At 43.8% G+C, this 24,321-nt stretch overlaps 1 protein-coding gene across 3 annotated transcripts in view; it reads left to right on the top strand.

The window, feature by feature from the left end:
- ppef1 (protein phosphatase, EF-hand calcium binding domain 1) overlaps positions 1–23,922 on the top strand; it is a 112,788-nt gene extending 88,866 nt beyond the window's left edge. For all 3 annotated transcript variants that reach the window (XM_060911837.1, XM_060911835.1, XM_060911836.1), the window contains 5 exons: positions 1,393–1,535; positions 18,582–18,688; positions 18,784–18,947; positions 21,317–21,401; positions 23,278–23,922. In XM_060911837.1, the coding sequence (XP_060767820.1) occupies positions 1,393–1,535; positions 18,582–18,688; positions 18,784–18,947; positions 21,317–21,401; positions 23,278–23,477 (699 nt within the window). In that variant the 3' untranslated portion in view covers positions 23,478–23,922. The remainder of the gene's footprint in view (positions 1–1,392; positions 1,536–18,581; positions 18,689–18,783; positions 18,948–21,316; positions 21,402–23,277) is intronic.
- The last annotated feature ends 399 nt before the right edge of the window (positions 23,923–24,321 follow it).

Here is a 24,321-nt window from a genome sequence, read left to right as displayed (position 1 = left end):
CCACTGGGTTCAGCAGAAGATTGGCATGGGGAAAAATATCAACAGCAAAAGAACAAATAAAATGCTTAAACAGTAAGCAAAATGTGCATGTGCTACAAGAAACATTAAAATGATTAAGTTTGAACAGTATTGAAACACAAAAAGCTGAACCTTGGCCATAGGTGGGAATGTGCACACAAAGTTGGGCTTAAAAATTTTGGTCATACTTAAATAAGCTATATTAATATATTTCTTATTAATTTATTTCTTATCTATGTTTCTTATTAGTAATGGAGCATTCGTCAGGGCCTGTTATCTGACAAATATTTACCTGTCTTGCCCTCTTTGAAACCCTGTTTCCTCAGTATATTGTTCTGTCTTTTTTTTTTTTAATTATTCACAAGTTCAAGTTCTTTGATATTACAGGTGACCATGCTTTATTTACTTTAACTGAGCAATTACATACATCATAAATAATTAAAAATAAATACCCTGTAAATAAACAATAGGTATGGTGGCTAATGGCTCTTCTTGCATTTGTAATATTATCTCTTACTTGCTTTATTTTACAACATTTCCAGTATGGCTTCAAATAAAGTCATAAAGTATGATAACATACAGTAAACAAACTAAAAATGCGCCTTAATAACTGTGTGCTAAGGAGGTGCTCTCCTGTGCTGCTTGTTGGGGAAGATAGAGGCTGTGGCACGGCAGTAGGCCTATAATGATTTAGCATGCCTAGTACACAGCTCTCGATATGGCATTAAATATTCTCACAACACTTATAGGCTAAAACGATTAAGAAACTTTATATAAGTTCATAATTACGCCAGTAACACCACACATTGGCGTGCATATGTACAAACCTGTCTGAGACACCCGTCTTCAACTCGGATACCTTCTTCTCTCTCCTCTTCCTCTTGACGGTAGGCAGTTATCCAACTTCCGGCGAGTGCAGCATCATTAGATGTGCCACCTACCATAGGGGTGTGTGTACAGAAGGGAACACCGCTCTGCCTGTTTAGCTGTGCATAAGGTGTAATTGATCGATTGCAAGTGGTTGGCGTGACGCAATGGGTAGCCTAGATCAGATAGATAAACTAGATTTTTTTCTAGCGTGAGAAATCGGAGGTATGGCGTGTGAGCGTGTGGAGACAATCTGTCTCACGCTCATTGCGTGAGAGTTGGCAGCCCAGAATAAATGGTGGCAGCCATATTGGACACAAAAGAAATCATATTAATATTTAGCATGGTCCTGTTTGTTTAAAATTTATGCTGAAATATCAAGCAAAATTAATTTTAAGTAGACCTCCTTTACATTTGTGTTTTTATTAGTTGGTATTGAAATGAACAAACAGCTCTGGACCCTTGCGGGACTTTGTTTACAAGAATGCTTTTTTTTTTTTTTCAAAGGTAATCACTATTTTCTCAGCATCTAACTACTACGAGGAGGGCAGTAATCGTGGTGCATACATTAAGCTGGGTCCAGATCTGATCCCACGTTTCTTCCAGTACCAAGTGAGCCGCAGCACTAGGAAGCTTACTCTGCAACAGAGGTATAGTTCCTACAACTATCCACTGATGTACACTGTGTACATATCATTCATTTATCTTCAGTAAACACTTTATCGTGGTCAGGGTCCCAGTAGACCCCAGGGACAGCATGAGGTGAGTCACCAAACCACTGCATGGCACCGTCAACTCTCACATTCACACCTGGGGCACTTTTAAATAGTCACTTGAGTGGTGCAAGGAAGCCAAGCTCAGGATCGAATCAGGATCCCTAGAGCTGTGAAGCAGTAACATTTCCTACTGCACCATTGTAACACTTTTATAACAGGGCTTTAGTTTAATACTATCTTAGACTCTGGCCTTTCTGAACAAGGGTGAGGATATGTTTTTTTGTTGGAGGCTACAGTGTTCTTACAGTGGCACCTGTCAAGGGGTGGGATATATTAGGCAGCAAGAGAACAGTCAGTTCTTAAAGTTGATGTGTTGGAAGCAGAAAAAATGGGCAAGTGTAAGGATCTGAGCAACTTTGACAAGGTCCAAATTGTGATGGCGAGGCAACTGGGTCTGAGCATCTCCAAAATGGCACATCTTGTGGGGTGTTCCCGGTATGCAACGGTTAGTACCTACCAAAAGTGGTCCAAAGAAGGACAACTGGTGAACCGGCAACAGGGCCATGGCTGTCGAAGGCTCGTTGATTCACATTCACAACAATATAATCAATGTAATTCACTTTATCTGTCAGTGTTTTTAATTTTATGGCTGATCGATGTATAATACATGTTTACTGCTGATTGTTCAGCATGCTGAACTGAAACTAAGCCAATCCAAACTGACCTGTAAGCATGTGTATGTTTAAATGTTGCACATCATGAATGTAACTTGAGGTCATTTGTATAGTTTTCTGAACAGTTCAAATCCAGGTCATTGAAAGACAGCCAGGAATACGTTTTTGTACCTAAAAATACAAAAAAGAAGGATGGGCATGGCCATTTGAAATATCATAGGAAACCATGAATCTGAATATTCATGAAAACCCTCCTTCAAGGAAAAGGGTGAGTCTGCAAGACACATTTTTAGATGTACAGTGTCTTGCAAAAGTATTAATTTCCTTTGGTGTTTGTCCTGTTTGGTCGCATTACAAGCTGGAAATAAAATGGATTTGTTGGAGGGTTGGCACCATTTCATTTACACAACATGCCTACCACTTTAAAAGGTGCATGTTGTTGTTTTATTGTGACACAAACAATAATTTAGATGGAAAAAAAACCCCAGAAATCTGGAGTGTGCATACTGTAGGTATTCACTCCCATTGGTGTGAAACCCCTAAATAAGAGCTGGTCCAACCAATTCACTTCACAAGTCACATAATTAGTTGATTAAGATCCACCTGTGTGCAATCAAAGTGTCACATGATCTGTCACATGATGTCTGTATAAATCAACCTGTTCTGGAAGGACCCTGACTCTGCAACATTACTAAGCAAGCAACATGAAAACCAAGGAGCCTCCAAACAGGTCAGAGACAAAGTTGTGGAGAAGTATAGATCAGGGTTGGGTTATAAAAAATATCCCAAACTTTGAATATCCCAAGGATCACCATTAAATCCATTATAGCAAAATGGAAAGAATATGTCACCACTACAAACCTGACAAGAGAAGGCCGCCCACCAAAACTCACAGACCGGGTAAGGAGGGCATTAATCAGAGATGCAACAAAGACACCAAAGATAACACTGAAGGAGCTGCAAAGATCCACAGTGGAGATGGGAGTATCTGTCCAGAGGACCAATTTAAGCTATACAGTCCACAGAGCTGGGCTTTATGGAAGAGTGGACAGAAAAAAAAGTAATTGCTTAAGAAAACATGTTTGGAATTTGCCTAACAGCATGTGGCAGACTCCCCAAACACACGGAAGAAGATTCTCTGGTCAAATGAGACTAAAATTGATCTTTTTGGCTATCATGGGAAATGCCATGTGTGGCGCAAATCCAACACCCTGAGAACACCATCCCTACAGTGAAGCATGGTGGTGGCAGCATCATGCTGTGGGGATGTTTTTCATCTGCAGGGACAGGAAATCTGGTCAGGACTGAAGGAAAGATGGATGGCACTAAATACAGGGCAATTCTGGAGGAAAATCTGAATCAGCCAGAGGTTTGAGACTGGGACGAAGGTTCACGTTCCAGCAGGACAATGACCCTAAACATACTGCTAAAGCTACGCTGGAGTGGTTTAAAGGGAAACGTTTAAATGTCTTGGAATGGCCTAGTCAAAGCCCAGACCTCAATCCAATTGAGAATCTGTGGCACAACTTGAAGATTGCTGTACACCAACACAACCCATCTAACTTGAAGGAGTTGGAGCAGTTTTGCCTTGAGGAATGGGCAGAAATCCCAGCGGCTAGATGTGCTAAGCTAATAGAGACATACCCCAAGAGACTTGCAGCTGTAATTGTAGCAAAAGGTGGCTCTACAACGTATTGACTTTTGGGGGGGGGTTGAATACCTATGCACACTCCAGATTTCTGTTTTTTCATCTTATTGTTTGTATCACAATAAAACAACAATTTGCACCTTTAAAGTTGTAGGCATGTTGTGTAAATCAAATGGTGCTATCCCTCCAAAAATCCGTTTTAATTCCAGCTTGTAACAAAACAGGACAAACGTGAAAGGGGATGAATACTTTTGCAAGATACTGTATCTGGAATGAAAGTACAAAATTCCTTACCAGTCATGGTGCGCATTCCTCCTGCTAGTAGTAGATGCAAAGATGCGACTTTGGGTGTGAGACAGGTGCTATATAAATTAAACTTTATTTATTATTATTGTTGTTTGAACAACCTTTGAAGTTTCATGTAAGGCTACTGTCATGCCATACAAAAAAAAAGAAAAAGCTGAGTTCACTAGCTACCAGTTCATTGCAACTAAACAAATCATGATACATTCTAGAATTTTTAGGATCTCAAATGTGCCTCAGTGCAGGCAGGTCATCAGGGCTCGACATTAACTTTTTTTTTTTTTTTAAAGATATTTTTTTGGGCTTTTTGCACCTTTATTGGATAGGACAGTGTAGAGACAGGAAATGAGCGGGAGAGAGACGGGAAGGGATCGGGAAATGACCTCGGGCCGGAATCGAACCCGGGTCGCCCGCATTCATGGTATGGCGCCTTAACCACCTGAGCCACGACGCCCCCTGACATTAACTTTTAAACCCACTTGCCCTGGGGGGAAGTGGGGGTTAATTTCCACTTGCCCCCAATATTATCACTTTCCCCCTATTTTGCAAGTACTACTTTTTTACTATGATTATTATTATTATTTTTTTTTTTTTTTTTTAGGAAGACCATACAATAGTTGTGAATTGCGATTATAAAATGAAGATCACACATTGAGTTGAAATTTGGTTATTGATCAAGTTTATTAAGTTTGGTTATTGGTTACTTTTTACTTATAACGGACAATAACAATTTAGTTACTATTAATAACAAAATAGTTTTTCCTGCCTTAGTCGATTTATTTCCATTTCACATGCATGCAGCTGTTGTAAAGTTCAATGTGTTTGTGTAGAACTCTCTCAGACTGTAGGTTCATTACTTGATAATGTAGAAATCATAAAATAGAAATCTAAACAAAGTTTGTATGAAGAAAACAATAGGGTGCCAAGACTTTTGAACAGTACTGTGTTTGAGAATATTTCTATATCTTTTTGTTGTTGTTGTTGTTGTTGTCATCCACCTCTAGGTTTAAAAAAAACATGCTGCGTCATGACAGAAAGGATAACGTTTGAGTTTAAAGTAATTGTTTAGTGTGTAGGTTGTGGGTGTTTTTATACAGACCTGGCAACCTGTAAATGAATCAGTGCAGCCAGTCTGTCATGATGCAATGCGGGGGTTTTCTTTTGTTTTGTTTTTTAAACCTATAGGTGGATGATATAACAAAAAAAAAAAAAAAACGATATATAAATATTTTGCACAGGGCTGTGTTCCTCTGATAACAGAAACAAAGCTCCAGCTCTCTCTGCTCTTAATTTGTTCTGTTCTTTCAGGATTTATAATGCATGTCGCTCCTTGTTGAGTTTTTTATGCCCGAGTTGTTTCAAAACCAATCTGGGTTTTCTGTGTCGAATAAGGAAGCTGCTTCACCTGTAAGAAAATCAAACACTTTTCATGAAGGAGCTAACTCGAATGCGAGCAGAACCCCCCCCCCCCCCCCCCCCCCCGAGATTCTTAAGCAAACTCTTCCATCCTCACTTCTGACTTTGTTTTTGTAAAATGCATTTTAAATACAATCGTGAATTTCTCTGGAGTTTTCAGGCTGAGCTCCTCTTGTCGTTTTCTTTAACCACTCATTTCCTCGTTGTTCTTGAAGCATTTTCTTCTATTTGTTAACATTTTTCTTGATAGCGGGGAGACAGTAATACATTTTATCTATTTCTCGGTTTGAGCAAGCAAAAACCGCAAAAATTAACCATACTGAAGACAGATTAAGCCTTGCTTGCATGAAAGACGGTGTCTGTTTGACCCCAGCTGTAATTATCATGTGATGCGTGATGTCATGCACAAGGGGTCTATAAACAGTACGCGTACCATACTACAATAGCGGGGGTATATAAGATAACTTGCAAAGCAGTACATGAAACCAAGACTAAGAAAACAACCAAGACATAATGGCGGATACATAGTGAGGGACGCTTTTAGGAACTGAAATAAAAGATCAAAAAGCCGAATTTTTGTGGTGCTAGTTCGTAATATATGCTCCTTTCAACTTGCCCAGTTGGGCATGTTGGGGACATATCCCATTTTCCCAGATGCATGTTTCACTTGCCCCGGGCAATCGGGCAGTCCTTAATGTCGAGCCCTGGTCATACGCTCAATAACATGAGCTAGACCAGTTAGCTGCCAGGTGATGATATGCATTCTTGCCACAAAAAATACAGTTCAGTTATAAAACGGTTGCTCTCTATCCCACATATGAGATTGTGGCAGCGGGGGCGTGGTCAAGCATCGGTCTGTGACCAGAGGGCGGAGTCAGGGAAGGTAAGTGGCAGAATCACTGCACCTGATGTTAATGTGTTTGTGTGTCTTCCCCAGTGACCGTGCCCTATTTAAGGAGAGAGAGCAAGAGCAGAGAGAGCTCTCTCCCCAACCAGACGACTGATGTGTGTGCGTGTGTCTGAGTGTGTGTGTGAGTGTATATAGAAGCTGAAAAGCTGAATAAAAGAGTTTTGTGAACTCAGTTCTGGCCTGCCGTCCTTCTGTGCTCCACCCACCTACACGAACTGTCACAGTGGTGCTGAAACCGGGGACGAGCACAGAAGAGAACAGTCCCATGGAATCCTCCCCCTTCGCCGACCTGATCCATGCCCTCACCACGGCCCAACAGAGCCAGCACCAGGCGCTGCTCGCCGAAAGGAGCAGGAACAACGGTTCGAGGCCCTGGTGCTGGCGCAACAGGAAGATTGTCGGGCGTTCCGGCACCTCCTCGCGTCGGCGGGGTCCACCATCTCCTCCGCCGCGGGCCCTTCCCCCCTCACCCTCACAAAGATGGGCCCGCAGGACGACCCCGAGGCCTTCCTCATGCTCTTTGAGCAGGTAGCAGAGACCTCGGGGTGGCCGGTGGAACAGCGCGCGGCCCACCTCCTCCCCCTGCTAACGGGAGAGGCGCAGCTGGCCGCGCTACAGCTCCCCGCCAACCGCCAGCTGGCCTACACGGACCTTCGCCGGGCCGTCCTCCAGCGGGTGGGGCGCACCCCCCCCGAGCAACAATGTCAGCGCTTTTGCGCTTGGAGGAAGTCGGCCGGCCGTTCGCGTTTGGCCAGCAACTCTGGGATGCTTGCTGGCAGTGGTTGAGGGCCGACAACCGCGACGCCGAGGGACTCATCGACCAGGTGGTACTGGAGCAGTTCGTCGCGCGTTTACCAGCGGGAACCGCAGAGTGGGTCCAGTGTCACCGCGCGGCGTTGCTGGATCAGGCAATTGAGCTGGCGGAGGACCATTTGGCGGCTGTCCCGACAGCAAGACAGCAGACGACCTCTTCTCTCCTCTCTCTCTCTCTCTCTCTCTCTCTCTCTCCCCTCCTCCTGTGTCTCCTCCTCGCCCCATTCCCCCACCGCGGAGGCGGGGGCAGGCGCCACCCCAGCCGGCCCGCCGCACCCGCGGTGCCCTCCTGTTTCTCCCTTCTGTGTCTGTCTCTCCCCCCCTCAGGTGAGTGAGCCCCAGAGCACTAGTGCAGAGAGAAAGCCCTGGCTGGTTTGCTGGCGCTGCGGGGAGCCGGGCCACCTCCAACAGCAGTGCTCGGTAATGGAGGTGGGCGCGGTGGTTCGGATCCCCGACGCACCAGGAGCCGCCCTCAATCGGGCCGGAGCGTATCGCATACCGGTGAATATCCAAGGGGATACATATCAGGCATTGGTGGATTCTGGCTGTAATCAGACCTCAATCCACCAAAGCCTGGTGCAAGACGAGGCATTGGGGGGAGCACAATTGGTGAAGGTGTTGTGTGTGCACGGGGATGTTCACAACTACCCTTTAGTGTCAGTTCACATTCTTTTCCGAGGGGAGAAATTTATAGTGAAGGCGGCGGTTAATCCTCGCCTTACCCACTCGATAATTTTGGGGACTGATTGGCCGGGATTTCGGGATTTAATGACACACTTAGTGAAGAGTGGGTCCTGCCATAGTTTAACAGGGGGAGGTCCCGGTGTCGCGTTGGCGGGAGCAGCTGTCACAGAGCCGTCTACGTCAGCTCCGCGTCAGAGTGAGGAGCCACTGGCTCCTCCTCTCTCTGTTGGAGGATCCCTCGTGGATTTTCCATTAGAGCAGTCGCGAGATGAAACTCTGCGGCATGCGTTTGACCAAGTGAGAGTAATCGATGGTCAAACGCTCCAGCCAAATGCCACCCCGTCCTTCCCCTACTTCGCGATTATGAAGGATAGATTATACCGAGTGACGCAGGACACTCAAACTAAAGAGCGAGTCACGCAGCTTTTGATTCCGAAGAGCCGCCGGGAATTGGTATTCCAGGCGGCTAACTTTAATCCCATGGCTGGACACTTAGGGCAGGATAAAACACTAGCCCGAATAATGGCCCGGTTCTATTGGCCAGGGATTCGCGGCGATGTCCGTAGGTGGTGTACAGCGTGCCGCGAATGCCAGTTAGTAAATCCAGCAGCCATTCCAAAAGCGCCTTTGCGCCCTCTGCCGTTAATCGAGACCTCATTCGAAAGAATTGGGATGGATCTCGTTGGGCCATTAGATTGGTCAACACAAGGGTACCGCTTTATATTAGCTCTGGTGGACTATGCAGCGCGATACCCGGAAGCTGTGCGTCTTCACAATATCTCAGCACGCAGTATTGCAGAGGCGCTCTTCCGCGTTATCTCCCGAGTTGGAATCCCGAAAGAGATTCTGACTGACCAGGCACCTCGTTTATGTCACGTACACTGAACGAACTGTATGGGTTGTTGGGTATTAAGCCGATCCGCACCAGCGTGTATCACCCACAAACGGACGGTTTAGTTGAACGGTTCAATTGCACTGTCAAGAATATAATTAAAAAATTCATAAGTGAGGACGCACGTAATTGGGATAAATGGCTCGAACCCTTGCTATTTGCAGTGCGAGAGGTCCCCCAAGCAATGTTCCCTCTAATTTTTCATGTGCCTGAGCATATGTGCCAAGTCCCTGAGCACCTGCCTTGTACCACTGTGAGCAACTTCAGACATACACGCGGGCCAACTGTATAATAATCTTACCATACCGTATCTGTACAGTACCATACAGCAAACCCGTTACCCATCACTTTTGTGTGTTGAGGCAAATATCACTCCAATAGCAATAATACCTTCCTATAAAGTGTCCCTGACTCCCTGCAGCACCAATGGAAATAATTTGGGATGCTGTGAGTGTGAGCATTGCCTCAAATTGGACTATACACATAACCAGTGACATTTTTGTCAGGGGGTGCAATTTTTCCCTGTTATGTCCATGAATGACAGATAAGGACCATAAAAGTCCATAACTTAAGTACATTGGGCTTAGTACCCAGAACTTGTTTTTGCCTAGAAAAAAATCAGAACAGTATGTCTTTTGTCCACTAGGGGACAACATTCAACAAAGCCATCGTGATAATACAGAAACAATTTAAACTAGTAGTAAAGGATAATTCCGACGTTGATAAGAATGGGGTAACTTTGACACGGTATCGAATTGGCATAGTGATAGGCCTATCACTAATATGAACGTCAAATAGCATATACTTACAGTACAGCACCGATTTGGGCATATGAGTTCTGAAAAGCTGATAGTACAGTATTCCCATAGCAATGGAACTGATCCCACTCTGCTTTGTGAAAAAAAAAAAGCTGAGTCCATGAAATTGCTCCACTTCTTCTGGAATAAATTGCTTTCAAGTGCATTCGGGCAAAAGAATGACAGACATCACTGTTTTAAAAATAATACAAAATTTATTAACTTACAATTTGTTATTATTTAATAATGCTTTAGTAGTATTATTTATAAGTTCTTGTATTTATAAATTTCGTTATACAATTCTGGCATTGGGGCATGTGAATGATTACACCAACTTTCAATAACATTAACTTCTCATCCTTACAACTGCATTTGCACATACCCCTCTCTCTCTCTCTCTCTCTCTCTCTCTCTCTCTCTCTCTCTCTCTCTCTCACACACACACACACACACACACACACACACCACAAAAACACACACACTCACTCATCATCAAAATTCGGCTGGCAGTGTCTTCTGTAGGGACGGCATGGGCCTCTGCTCCGCCTCCGTGGGGCTCGGTTAACATCTGGGAAAATTACAAAATGCAAAATCATACAACTCAACCATTGAGGGTGCGTTATTGACCATGGTAAGAATAAGTACATAGATGATCAGGGACTTACCTTATTTTTCTCGACGGTCCTTCTCATCCTTCCAATGGTTATACACCTTGTCTAGGTTGATGGCCCCGTGACTGTCTTCTTGTTGCTTGGATTTAATTCGCATGAGCTGATCCAAGTGTTTACAGTCCAGGCAGTTTCTGGAAGCTGTTTTTATCTGATTCATCAGACTGAAGCCTCTCTCACAGTCACAGCTGGATGCTTGAAACGTGGCACAGATATCCAGCAGCTGTGAAACATCCTTCAGCTCCTCACATCTCAGTGCTGCAGCCACCATGTCACCGAATGTGCTGATCGACCCTTTTTTCAGTTTCTGCTTCATGATGTACTTGAAGTCTCCATATTGACTGGTCATGGCCTCCACTGAAGATGTATTGTGAAGAATGCCCTGGTACTTCACTGCCAATGTAGTGATGTCTGATGATCCATACTCATAGTCACTATCTGAGCTCAGTGCTTCGATGTCAAACGCAGACCATTCCTTTAACTCATCCTCTGGAAATCGAGCGTCCAGATGATCACAGAGCTTGCGAATGAACACTATGATGTCGGCTGTGTTTCTGCTCACATCTGGCAACGTCTTCATCAGCTCGTTCGCCCGCTCACTCCACTGAGCATCCCCCTCATCCCGCACGTAACGAGAGCGCAACTTCTTGATCTTCGCTCTTGCAAAACAGTGCCCCTCCATCACAGTGAGATTGCGCCTTTGGAAGGTGAGACAAAGTTGCGCCAGTTCCTCCAATACATCCCCCAGCACCATGACAGTGACCTTGAACTTGGGATCGTACAGTTTCTTATAGCAGTATTTTACTACAGGATCACTGGATTCTCTCTTGCAGTATTCTTCGAGCACACTGTAATTCTTCAACACGGCGTTAAGTGCTTGGTAACGCGAAAGCCATCGTACTTCGCTCAGGGGTCTGAAAGCCAGTGTATCTTCATCTAGGATCTTTGCTAGGTCCTCCGTTTTGCTGTTCTTCACCATGGACCGGGAGAAAGTGGAATATACCGTTCTTAAAAAAGTTTCCACCTCACGCATTACAGGGACGTCTTTCCAGGCATCATCGATGCCTAGGTCTTCTCGATGGGCCACGCAGTGTTGCTCCGTCAGGTGTGGAATGCGCTTCTTCAATAAAGCAGCAACTCCGTTGTGTTTCCCTAGCATTACTGAAGCACCATCCGAAGTCAACATCACCATCCTCTGCAAATCCAATCCATGCATGGTGTAAAACTGTGTGATTGCCTGCACAATGTCCTGTGCAGTGCATGAGGTCAGCTGGATGATGCCCCCGAACACAGTTTTATAACTGATGTCGTTTTCCTCCCTGTATTTCATGTACAGGATCAGCATTTTGTGCACCGTTATGTCTGTGCTTTCGTCCACGATCAGGGTATGCCAGGGGGCATTTTTAACACTGCACATAATTTCCGTCTGCACGATTTCGTTGATTGAGTTCACGAATTCAAATGCATAATTTTTGCTTCGCCAGCTTTCTGGGATACTCACATACTTCGCCATGTGATCATGGATTTGTTGAGTTGCCAACATTGATGCATTCATTTTAATGGCGAGAAGAATGTTGTCGATAAGGATTTTGACTTGCTCACGGTTGGACTTCTTCTTCAGTGACTGTTCATTCCTCCTCTCTCGATCTTTCGCGCTCTCCTGCAGTAGTGCACCAATTCCCATTCCCATCCGTAGCCTCTGTACAATCCCAACAGCATTCAAATGACTTTTCTGCTGAATGTGGCGCTTGAGATAGTCCAACTTCCATTCAGTCCATACTTTTCCCTCCGAAAACTCGCTTGTAACTTTGGCTTCACAGCACGTCTTGCAGAGCAGCCCTTTCTCACTCGAAAACGAAAAAATGTCCCCAAGTTTTACATCCTGTCCGTCCGTGCGCACATACTCTGACAGCCATTCCAGTTTAAAAGCTTCACATTTCTTTTTTATTCTCGCTTGATGCATGGACGTACCCGGTCGTTTCGCCATTGCTGCATTTACCTCAGCTTCACACTCCAAACTCAAACGGCAAGCACTAGCAACAGAATCATAACGTGGCACGTAACAGCTCCGGTGGACGTGCCATACATAAGCTACAACGTCACATAAACATTTTATTTTACTAATAGTAATAACACACAAAATAATGAAAAATATTTTTGTGTATTATTGTCTATAATTGTGTCTGGCCATCAGTTTTTTAATATTGACTCTTAAAAAAAAAAATTAGGAGTGCCAGGAAAGCAGGTAAAGCTAACAAGCTAACCCATTCAGAATTTTCTGCGCGGGCATAGGGTTGCTCTGCGCGGAGACCGTGGGAGCACTGCGCGATTGCGCAGGCGCGCAGCTTAGAGGGAACATAGCCCCCAAGCCTCCACGGGGTTCTCCCCATTTGAATTGTTATACGGGCGTAAGCCATGTGGCATTCTAGATGTGCTGCGGGAAAATTGGGAGGAGGGACCTTCACCAAGTAAAAATGAAATCCAATACGTTATGGACCTGCGCCCAAAACTCCACACACTCATGCACCTAACTCAGGAGAATTTGTGGCAGGCCCAAGAACGACAAACCCGCCTGTACGACAAGGGTACGCGCCTTAGGGAGTTCGCACCAGGAGATAAAGTACTCGTACTGTTGCCCACATCGAGCTCCAAATTGGTCACCAAGTGGCAAGGACCCTTTGAGGTCACACGGCGAGTCGGGGACGTTGACTATGAGGTGAGGCGAACGGATGGGGGTGGGGCGCTACAGACTTGCCACCTCAACCTGCTCAAACTCTGGAACGAGGAGGTCCCCGTGGCATTGGTGTCGGTGGTTCCGGAGAAGGTGGAGCTGGGGCCGGAGGTTCAAAAGGGAACATTGGCATCACGTACCTCTCCGGTCCCCTGTGGAGACCACCTCTCCCCGACCCAACTTGCGGAGGTTGCCCAGTTGCAGACCAAGTTTTCAGACGTGTTCTCGCCCCTGCCCGGCCGCACCAACCTCATAGAGCACCACATTGAGACGCCCCCGGGGGTGGTAGTGCATAGCCACCCTTACAGGTTACCCGAGCACAAGAAAAAAGTGGTTCAGGAAGAACTCGACGCCATGCTCGAAATGGGCATCGTCGAGGAGTCCCACAGTGACTGGAGCAGCCCGGTGGTCTTGGTACCCAAGGCCAACGGGTCGGTCCGGTTCTGTGTGGACTATAGAAAAGTCAACGCGGTGTCTAAATTTGATGCGTACCCAATGCTTCGTATTGATGAGTTGCTCGATCGGCTAGGCACGACTCGTTTTTACTCGACACTGAATTTAACAAAGGGTTATTGGCAGATCCCCTTGACTCCATTATCCCAAGAAAAAAACGGCCTTTTCCACACCGTTCGGCTTGCACCAATTTGTCACACTTCCTTTTGGGCTGTTTGGGGCGCCCGCTATGTTTCAGCGGCTGATGGATAGGGTCCTCCGCCCCCACGCCACCTATGCGACCGCCTACCTCGACGACATTATTATCTATAATAATGACTGGCTGAGGCACCTCGAACATCTGAGGGCCGTCCTTGGGTCGCTGAGGCGAGCGGGTCTCACAGCCAACCCGAAGAAGTGTGCGATTGGGCGGGTGGAAGTACAGTATCTGGGCTTCCACTTGGGCAATGGGCAGGTGCGTCCCCAAATTAACAAAACAGCAGCAATTGTGGCCTGCCCGAGGCCCAAGACCAAAAAGGGGGTGAGACAGTTCCTGGGGCTGGCTGGCTATTATCGTAGGTTTATACCTAATTATTCAGACGTCACCAGCCCGCTGACTGATCTGACTAAAAAGGGGGCACCAGATCCGGTCCAGTGGACGGAGCAATGCCAGCGGGCTTTTTCTGAGGTAAAGGCTGCACTGTGTGGGGGGCCACTTTTACACTCCCCTGACTTTTCTCTCCCCTTTATGTTAAAGACAGATGTGCTGGACAGAGGGCTGGGGGCTGTTTTGTCCCAGGAGGTGGAGGGGGAGGATCGCCCTGTGCTGTATATCAGTTGGAAGCTGTCAGTGCGTGAGGGGCGCTACAGCACCATTGAGAAAGAGTGCCTGGCGATCAAGTGGGCGGTCCTTGCCCTCTGTTACTACCTGCTGGGATGCCCTTTCACCCTCTGTTCGGACAACGCGCCCCTCCAGTGGCTCCACCGCATGAAGGATGCCAACGCGCGGATCACCCGTTGGTATCTGGCACTCCCTTTAACTTCAAGGTGATTCAAGGTGATCCACAGGCCGGGGGCGCAAATGGTCGTGGCGGACTTCCTCTCCCGTCAAGGGGGGGGAGTTGGCTGCAGGCCGGACAGCCGCCCGGCCTGAGTCGGGCAGTGGGGGTATGTGGCAGCGGGGGCGTGGTCAAGCATCGGTCTGTGACCGGAGGGCGGAGTCAGGGAAGGTAAGTGGCAGAATCACTGCACCTGACGTTAATTAATGTCTTTGTGTGTCTTCCCCAGTGACCGTGCCCTATTTAAGGAGAGAGTGCGAGAGCAGAGAGAGCTCTCTCCCCAACCAGACGACTGATGTGTGTGCATGTGTCTGAGTGTGTGTGAGAGTGTATATAGAAGCTGAAAAGCTGAATAAAAGAGTTTTGTGAACTCAGTTCTGGCCTGCCGTCCTTCTGTGCTCCACCCACCTACACGAACTGTCACAGAGATGTACTCTGAACAAAGATCAGTATGAGTGCCCATAGTGATCTTAACTGGCAAAGATGCTTTATAAAGCTGGTATTAATGATAGCTTATGAACCCTCGTGTGGGTAGAGTGGACATAAGGCGATCAACCTAACATTGATCTTTCCCCACTGCTAGTGTAAAACCATGGTGTCGCAAAAAATGTTTTAGCCACTGATAACTGTGTTCATCATATCCCTCAGAGTTGATTCTGTTGCACCACACTGTGAACGATTGTAAGATTAGATGTTGTGCATGTATGTGTTAACCCCTAATAGATGTTTTTAATTAATCTTAGCATTACCATCTCAGGTTTCATGCTTTTAGAACTTTCAGGTTTGGCTCAGTCATGTTCAGTTGTGTCTTAGCCACTATGTTGGCACCTTCTCTCACAGCTGTCTTAGCAGCCTAATCCATTTATTCCTGCTTTTTCTATGCTGTGTTTTGTGTATGCATAGACCTTTTTATAATGGATTTAAGTTCTGCTCCAGAGTCTGACGCAATTTCGTTTTTGTCCATTTACATTAGTGCACAATACTGTATGTAGACCATCTGCTTCTCAGTGGAGAATTAGCACTAATATACACCTGAGAGAAGGGGACTCTATCCCCCCAGGGACTGCATCATGGTCTAGAGAGCCCATTTTTAGTGACTGGACGCTTCTATTCCCCTCACCTTGCTCTTTAATGAGACCACATCTCGCTCAATGCGTATTAGTCCATTGACCAGATCACCACAAGTGCCTGCTATGACCCAGTTGGGATGAGTGTGTTTGTGGGTATTTGTCAATTCTCTTAACTCTATCTTACACAAAATTTCTCCAAATTGAGCTTCATTCGACTGGTTTCCAATCCAGTTCCCAATAACAGCCTGTGCTGGTGCTAGGTTTTGCTTCTCTTGACTGATGGCTGAATTCAGGAATCTAGTGAGTTCAGATTTTTTTTTTGTAGGTTATATATCATGTATGGTGGCACGGTGGTGTAATGGTTAGCACTCTTGCCTCACAGCAAGAAAGTTCTGGGTTCAAGCCCAGCAGCTGACAGGGGCCTTTCTGTGTGGAGTTTGTATGTTCTCCCAGTGTCTGCGTGGGTTTTCCTCCAGGTGCTCTGGTTTCCCCCACAGTCCAAAGACATGTGGGTTAGGCTAATCGGTGGCTCTAAATTGTCCATGAGTGTGAATGGTTGAGAGGAGAAAACTTCTATAATAATCCAGTAGAAGGCAACGGGAAACCAATACTGTAATGTTCCCTAGACACTTTCATGGCTGAAGCCGTCAGAGCAGCCACATCATTGTAGTGATATGCCCAAATGGATGGATAGACATATCATGTATGTTATAAATAGATTTGAGCCAATGAAGGTCATGGCATGTCTTCATACCATTTTCTCTAGGATGTCGATGTCAGCTGGTGCAGGTGCTTCACTGACCAATCAGTGTTCCTTCTCTGTGTCTAATTTTGAGAGGTCTTGGTTGAAATTCATCATCAGAATCACTGAGTGATTCTGAAGTCACAGTGACTTTCTCTCTGATCCAGCTCTGATCCACTGTAATGTTCAGTTCCAGACAGCAGGTGGCCACGTTGTTCCATTTTTGTAGTTTGCTTGAGTTTTTGGAAAGCAGCATTGTTCGGCTCTGAAGTCTGCTTTCTGATGGGAGGTGCCCACTTGATGTGTTCACCAATGCAAAGTTCTCTTTTGTGTATCCATTATGCTGATGCTTATATGTATACTTTTTTCAGCTTTTTCTTTTCCAGCCAACCTGTGAGCCATTTAATCCTTTGCTCTAGTTTTTTATCTCCTTGTTTCTATATAGAGAGCTTTGTCATCTCTCTACATCAGTGAATATACAGCAGGAGCACTGTCATTTATTCTTTTGCAGTCTTTCTGATAGGCTTTTCTCATCTCCTTTACAAGACACAAAGGTTCCTTGAATTCCTAAACAAGTTCTGTCTCAACCTTTGCTAATTCATAGATCTGAACATGAAGTTCTCATATCAACACTGCTGATCACTTCAGTGAGATTTTCATCTGCTATGGCAAGATTTGTTGCACAGCATCAGCAAGAATTCACTTTAGCTTAAGATTTCTCATGCATGCAGTATAACATTAACCCAAACTGTATTTGCAATGTTTACTTTGCTTCAGCCTCAGGGATTTAAAGTGTTCCAAAGGACAGGTGTCTTACCACCATGATTATGTGAATGCTTTGTTGTTTCCTGTTGAAAAAGCATTCACGGCATCTCAGTCATATCCTAGAGACTGTGCCAAATTGTTAGAGTTAATAGAAAAAATAATGGGATAATATGTTTAAAAAAGCTAATATTCATAATGTAAATGATTGAAAAGGCACACATGGACCATATGAAGCTATACAGAGCAAGAAACAAGCCATGAGATAGCACAACAAGATTGTCCATAATCCACTGGTACAGACCTGGAGATTGTCCTGAAGACTACAATAGCTGCCATCATTCAGCACAAGCTGCCTAGATAAACTTGGAGTTCACCAAAAGCATCTACAGGCCATGAGAAACAAAATTCTATGGTCTCCTAGACCAGCTCTTTAGCCTGAATGCCAAGTCATCTAGTCAATTTAATTCCTACAGTGAAGCACGGTGGTTGCAGCATCACATTATGGTGAGGGTCTTCAGCAGCAGAAACCAGAGTCTTGTCAGGATCTAAGGAAAGATGAATGGATCAAAGTACCGATGGATGGATGGACTTTATTGATTTCCAAGGGGAAATTTGGGGAATTTCAGTAAAACCTGTTTAGGAGCTCTTGAAATTGGGGACCCATGGCGTAAAGTTGAACCTGATTATAAATCTCTGGAAAGACCCGTTTACAGTGATGCTCCCTATCCAACCTGATAGAGCTAAAGATTTTGCAGAGAAGAATGGGTTTAGATCCAAGGTGTGCCAAGTTTGTAGTATCAAACACATGACTTGGCTATAATTTCCACCAAGGTGCGTCAAGCAACGTACTGAGTAAAGGGTATGAATATTTGTTTAAATGTGATGTTTCAGTTTTTAACACAGGTAACCCTGGAAACTGTTAACCTGAAGATGATCTCTATTATCACACCTGGGGTTGTTCCTGAAACTTTTTTAGTGGCTCAAAGTGACATCCTGCTTGCCCCCACCCATCTCATGACCTGTTTTTTGTTTTTTTGTTTTTTTTTCTGCAGTTTTTCCATTTAGGGGGCCCTAAACAGCTTCTTCTCCTGCCCAAAATGGCCCTGGTCATAGAAAATTGTCTGAAAATGCATGTAACTGACATATTTCAATTTCTAGTTTTTAATAAAATTACAAAACTTTGTAAAAACTCATCCATGTTATGGATAATAGATTCATTTTCTAGTAACAAAATGTTAATATGAAGGGGTCTGAATAATTCTGAATGGCTCAAAAAAGTTTTTTTTCACAAGTATGCGTTACTGTTTAGTCCTTGGTATTGGACCATTACCAATTCCAAGTGTGGATATTTCTAATTTGAATGTGAATTCATTTTAGAGTCAGTGTGGCTGAAAGCTCAGCGATAAAAGCCCTACAGGAAAAGCTATTTGCCCATCGCTCTGAACTCATGTCTGCATTTCAGCAATATGACATCTACAACACAGGTAAGATAACTCAAATTAATGTGCTTGTAAACACGTCTGCACATTCATTCTCTATCCTACTTTTTTCGTTTCATTTCTTTTTTGCTCTTTCACAGGCAGGATCTCCACCAATGAATGGGCTGAAGTAGTGGAATCGGTGCTTAGGTTGGATCTTCCATGGCGTACTTTGAGACCACGTCTTGTGCGCCTGGCTTCTGATGGAAACGTAGAATATGAGTCATGCTTTGAAAACATTGGTCCAGGGCAACCTATGCCACAGGTTTCACATCCTGTCACGTCATCTGTTTTTGGTCAAAAAATGAGTTGCTTGATAAATATATTTTCAAATGATATGAATATGGTCATAATGGTCAGTTAAGACAAATAAGAAGACAGTAAGATGTTTTTAAAAGTGTGTAAAAATGATTCTTTGCATGCAGAGAATAAAGACCGACTAAATTTTTATTAAGTAGTAATAAAAAGCAGGATGTTTTTCAGACTGGTTTCTGGAAGCATCATAGTGTAGAATCAGTGTTGGCAAAAGTAATAAGTGACCTGCTGCTTGCATCAGATTGTGGATATGTTTCCGCAGTTGTGGCTAAAGTAGTAAATGACCTACCGTTTTATGTTTATGCAAGCAGTAGGTCACTTAGTACATTAACCACAATCCCAGTGTTGATCCTGATATTTTTCAACACTGTCAGTTTAAGCAGACAAATTCTGACCTGATTTTGATCATACAAGTCTAGGTTTTCATCCAGCGCTTGATGAAAATTAGCCGGGACACAACCACAAAGCATCCTTGGTGCCCCAACCACTTCAGTCATTATTAGGATGCAGTGCTGCAGCACAGCAACCTATGGGCTCCCCTAGGGGAGCCCATAGGTTGCAGTGCAAAGCACTGCAACTATTGTTCTTCTGCGTGTTTCTTCTTCTTCTTCTTCTTCTTCTTCTTCTTCTTTTTATTATTCCTACGCAAATTTCGATTTCGAATAACTCAATAACCGTACGTTGCACACAGACAAACAATATATCAAAACGTGCGGCTCGATCGGACTCGCTATGCTATTACTTTTCTCTATAGAATACGATTTTTTCGCGACATAGTCGCGAAAAAATCGCCCAAAAAAACCCCATTCATTTCTATGGAATTAATTGAAAAAAAAGCACTTTTTCAAACATCCACTGCTCTGGCATGCTTTCACCTAGAGACGTGATTCAAACTCTAAAACGTAGGAAAACTTCTCCTCTGTGGATCTGGCATTCAACTTTTCTGCTAGGTTCTACACTTTCGGATAAGTCCCGGCTCAAACGCCATGTGGGTTCCGGGAGAAAATCCGGCTTTTGAATGGGTGTCTATTGCGTTACACACCAGTGAAGCTCGTTAACTTAGAGTGTAGACAGCTTGAAAAAAAAGCTCAAACTTTCTCGCTTAAACTGTTTTCAGCCACAAATTTCACTGTACAGACATGATTTTCTCAAAAGTAGTAGTAAAACTTGTCCTGATTCACACAATGTGTCTACCTAAACGATAGGATTTACAGTTTTTGAATGAGAAGCCTCAAAATGAGAAGAGGGCAGCCGAGAGGCCTCATTGACACCCATTATAAACGTGACAGAAAAGTCACTCATTTTTAACTCGCTCTAGTGTCCTCATTTTTAACACTACAGACAAAAAATTACATCAGTTTATTCAGGAGACCCTTCTAGCGCTCACTGTGAAATAATTTTGTGAATAGCTGCTTTCGTTGTCGAGTTATTTGTCATTGTTCGAGGCCTGCTCCTTAGTAAAAAACAGCAGAAAACTCAAGACCTTGTGTGTCTTAGCTCATTGACACCCATTATAAACGTGACAGAAAAGTCACTCATTTTTAACTCGCTCTAGTGTCCTCATTTTTAACACTACAGACAAAAAAATTACATCAGTTTATCCAGGAGACCCTTCTAGCACTCACTGTGAAAGAATTTTGTGAATAGCTGCTTTCGTTGTCGAGTTATTTGTCGTTGTTCGAGGCCTGCTCCTTAGCAAAAAAACATCAGACACCTGACAAAATCTTGTGTGTGTGTCTTAACTCTCCTGTTCAGGCCCGTCGCCATGCCGACTGGGCCCAGTAAGGGAGCAGAGAGGCGGGGGCTGCTGTCTCAAGCACACACACAAATCATGGCATTGTAGCTTCACAATGCAGGTCACACAATGCAGGTCACACAGCTTCATAGCAGGTCACACATTCACGGCCAGCGAACATGCGTGACCGGATTGCTTCGCGCACTGCATCCTCTCACAATTTCCCCCGGGGAATTGTCCGGTCTAGTTATTACTTGTTACTTGTGTTAATATTATTTGTAGTGGTGAAGGAACCTGTGTACTTTAGTGAACCTCAGGGTGATCTCACCAGGAGCTTAATGCTACCAGAACGGCCACACTGAATAAAAAGGCGAGAAATTTTAATGTTTCAACGGTCTTTTAAGTTGATAGCTAGACACAGATACTTTCTCAATAACTTTGTGACCACATGTTGCAAGTAATGAAGTCATGCAACATGTCAGACTTTAGTTGGGAATAAGTTTCTAATGTGTGGCCTAGTTGGATTTTCATTGTCAAGTCATGAACAGAACTGCTGTTTATTATTTTTATTTTCCAACCGACAGGTGGCACCAAACTTGGCAGAAACACTGTACCGGTACCGAACTGACCTTGAGATCATCTTCAACATCATCGATAAGGACCATTCAGGTAAGTGTTACCTTTATAATAATAATGATGATGATGATGGACTGGGAAATTGATAAAAGCTCAATAACACATTTTTGAAGTAGTTCAAATCATTGCTCAAAGTTCAAAGGTCTCCGTAGTGAATACTGGCCTATTGGTAGCATTTATTGCCTAACAAGTCTTAACTACCACAAATGTATTTGTTGCAATGCCTCCTTAAATAGGTATTTAACACCTGAAAATAAGCATATTTGTTGCCTTTGTTCCTGACTGACATCTGTTTATCTCACGTGACCTGTTGTTGTGCTTCATCAACAACCTACGACTCAGATTTACACTTTCCTTTTAGGTTTTTGCAAGGTTTTTTTTTTTTTAATACCTTCATCATGTTCATGTTCTTCATCATCTATGACGGCATTATGTGGCTGCCATAATTTCCATTAATTTGAACTCAACAACTTTTATAGTCTGGTTCATTATTATGAACAAGTGTTGCCAGGCAAAACAAACCTCGCCCGGCAGCACTTATTTTATACCTATATGTTGATAATGGTAATATTTCTCAGTCGTCAGCTGTCAGGTTATAGTCTGATGAAAATCCATAACCTTGAGTTTGACATTTCAGAGTCATTCAAGGTCAAAGGTCATGGCGGCAACCGAAAGCCCATATGGGACTTCTTATATGTTGGTAATGGTAAACATCTGTAGGAAGACTCTGGTGCGGGTGGAGCACAGAAGCACGGCAGGCGGTTGTTTGCAATTCGTTTTCCACTTTATTGCTGCTTTCCAGCACACAATTTAGACACACTGTCTCTCACAGACACACACACACACACACACACACACATATATATATTATATATATATATATATATATATATATATATATACACACACACACACACAGGCTAGTAGCAAGCCCTTGGCGCCGTCCTCCCCTTCTCACCCTCCTTTTATCAGGCTCAGTCACTGAAGGAAACACACAAACACACGTTAATTGATAGCAGGTGTAGTGACATGACCACTCACCTTCCCTGACTCCGCCCTCCATTCACAGACTGACGTTCGGCCACGCCCCCGCTGCCACAACATCTAACTATCATTAACCATTTTAAAGTTATAGCCCTTTGAAAGCCCATGACCTTCAGTTTGACCTTTCAAGGTCAAAGATCATGGTGCCAAATGAAAGCCCATATGGCACTTCCTATAAGTTGATAATGGTAAATATCTGTCTACCATCAACCGTTTTCAAGTTATAGCCCTCTGAAAATCCATGACCTTGAGTTTGACCTTTCAGGCTCACTCAAGGTCAAAGATCATGGTGCCAAATGAAAGGCCATATGGGAGTTCCTATATGCTCATAATAGTAAACATCTGTCTGTCGGCAACCGTTTTTGAGTTATAATGGAAAATGTTATTTTGACTGATGACCCCCAGCCGCTATGGAGACTGTCCAAGGTACCCCATCGTGCAGCATATGGTTGGAAGCAGAATTGAAAGATGCACATTTTGGTTTTGGTTTGAAGTCAAAACGATGAATTTGAAGAAGGTCATTGCAAAAGAAACGATTTTGACCTTTCCGCTGACCTTGACCCGATTACCTCCAAAATTTAATCAGGTAATCTATGGACATTGCCCATCTACCCTGAAAATTTGAAGTCAATCGGTGCAACCATCTAAACGCTAGATTGTTAACAGATAGACAAACAGACAAACAAACCGCACTGATTACAATACCTCACCCTGCTTACTCCGTTGCGGGTGAGGTAATAAGTAAGTGTGTCCAAACGTTTGACTGGTACTGTACATATACCTGTATATACAGTATTATTGATCACATTTGGAGTAGGAATTTTTGTGTGCTGTTTCTAGGTTTTGAACCTCACCCCTTTTGCAGGTCAGATTTCCATCGAGGAATTCCGCCAAACATGGAATCTGTTCAGCTCTCACTTGGGTGTGGATGTGGATGACCGAGCCATTGACGACATGGCACGCAGCATCGATTTCAACAAGGATGGCAGCATCGACTTCAACGAGTTCCTCGAGGCCTTCCGGGTTGTACATAAGCTGGATGTAAAGGAGCAACAGCAAGGCTGACGCACATATTCACATAAGACAAGGACATAACACACTGTTAATCACTAGCGTAGATATTGATTAATATAAAACAAATGTGTCTGCACATCTGCATTCCCACACATTTGAATGGAATGGCGGTGGATCCTAATTGCACTTCATTTAAAATTCAAAACGAGGGAAAACATAGTCTTATGTATGCATAGTTGGTAAGCATTAATATGTTCATTAGGTTTAAGTCTGAGTTTATTCTCTTTATATTTACAGTATAATTTAGTTAAGAATGCAGATGTGAAGCAAGTCCATAGAACAGCACTCTGCTGCTACTGCATTTTATACACAGATGAAATTGTGGATGTTGATGGAACAGTTATACTTGTGTAATATGTTGTACTAAGAGGAAAAACAGATAAACAATTACATATTAAGGTCATTGTGTCTGATGTAAACTGTTCATTGCATTCAAACCTGGTTTTTAACGAATGATAAAAACTGTACATTAAAAAAAAAACACTTAAACAAGGCATGAAACAGACTCTTGTATGATTGTGCATTTTGCCAATTATTGCCTTCCAAGACAATGCATTCTCGATACCTGAACAATTATTTGACATACTCAAAATTTGTCAGCTGATAAATCAGTACAAGAGCTGTATCCATTCAATATGACGTGATTCAGTGTTGTTAGATGTGTCAAGTTCAGTTGCACTTTGCCTTGAATGTTTGGTCAGTATCGATGAAAGAACAGTCTAGAGATTGGATAGTGGCACTGGTTGTAACTGTATGTCATTTTTAGAACTCATGACATTTTGGCGTATAGGTAAAAACTACTTAATAAAAACATTTTTATTTAAAAATTTTAAAT

Source organism: Neoarius graeffei, chromosome 27 (assembly GCF_027579695.1).
Source record: "Neoarius graeffei isolate fNeoGra1 chromosome 27, fNeoGra1.pri, whole genome shotgun sequence".
NCBI lineage: Eukaryota > Metazoa > Chordata > Actinopteri > Siluriformes > Ariidae > Neoarius > Neoarius graeffei.
This window is presented reverse-complemented; position numbering and strand designations above follow the sequence as displayed.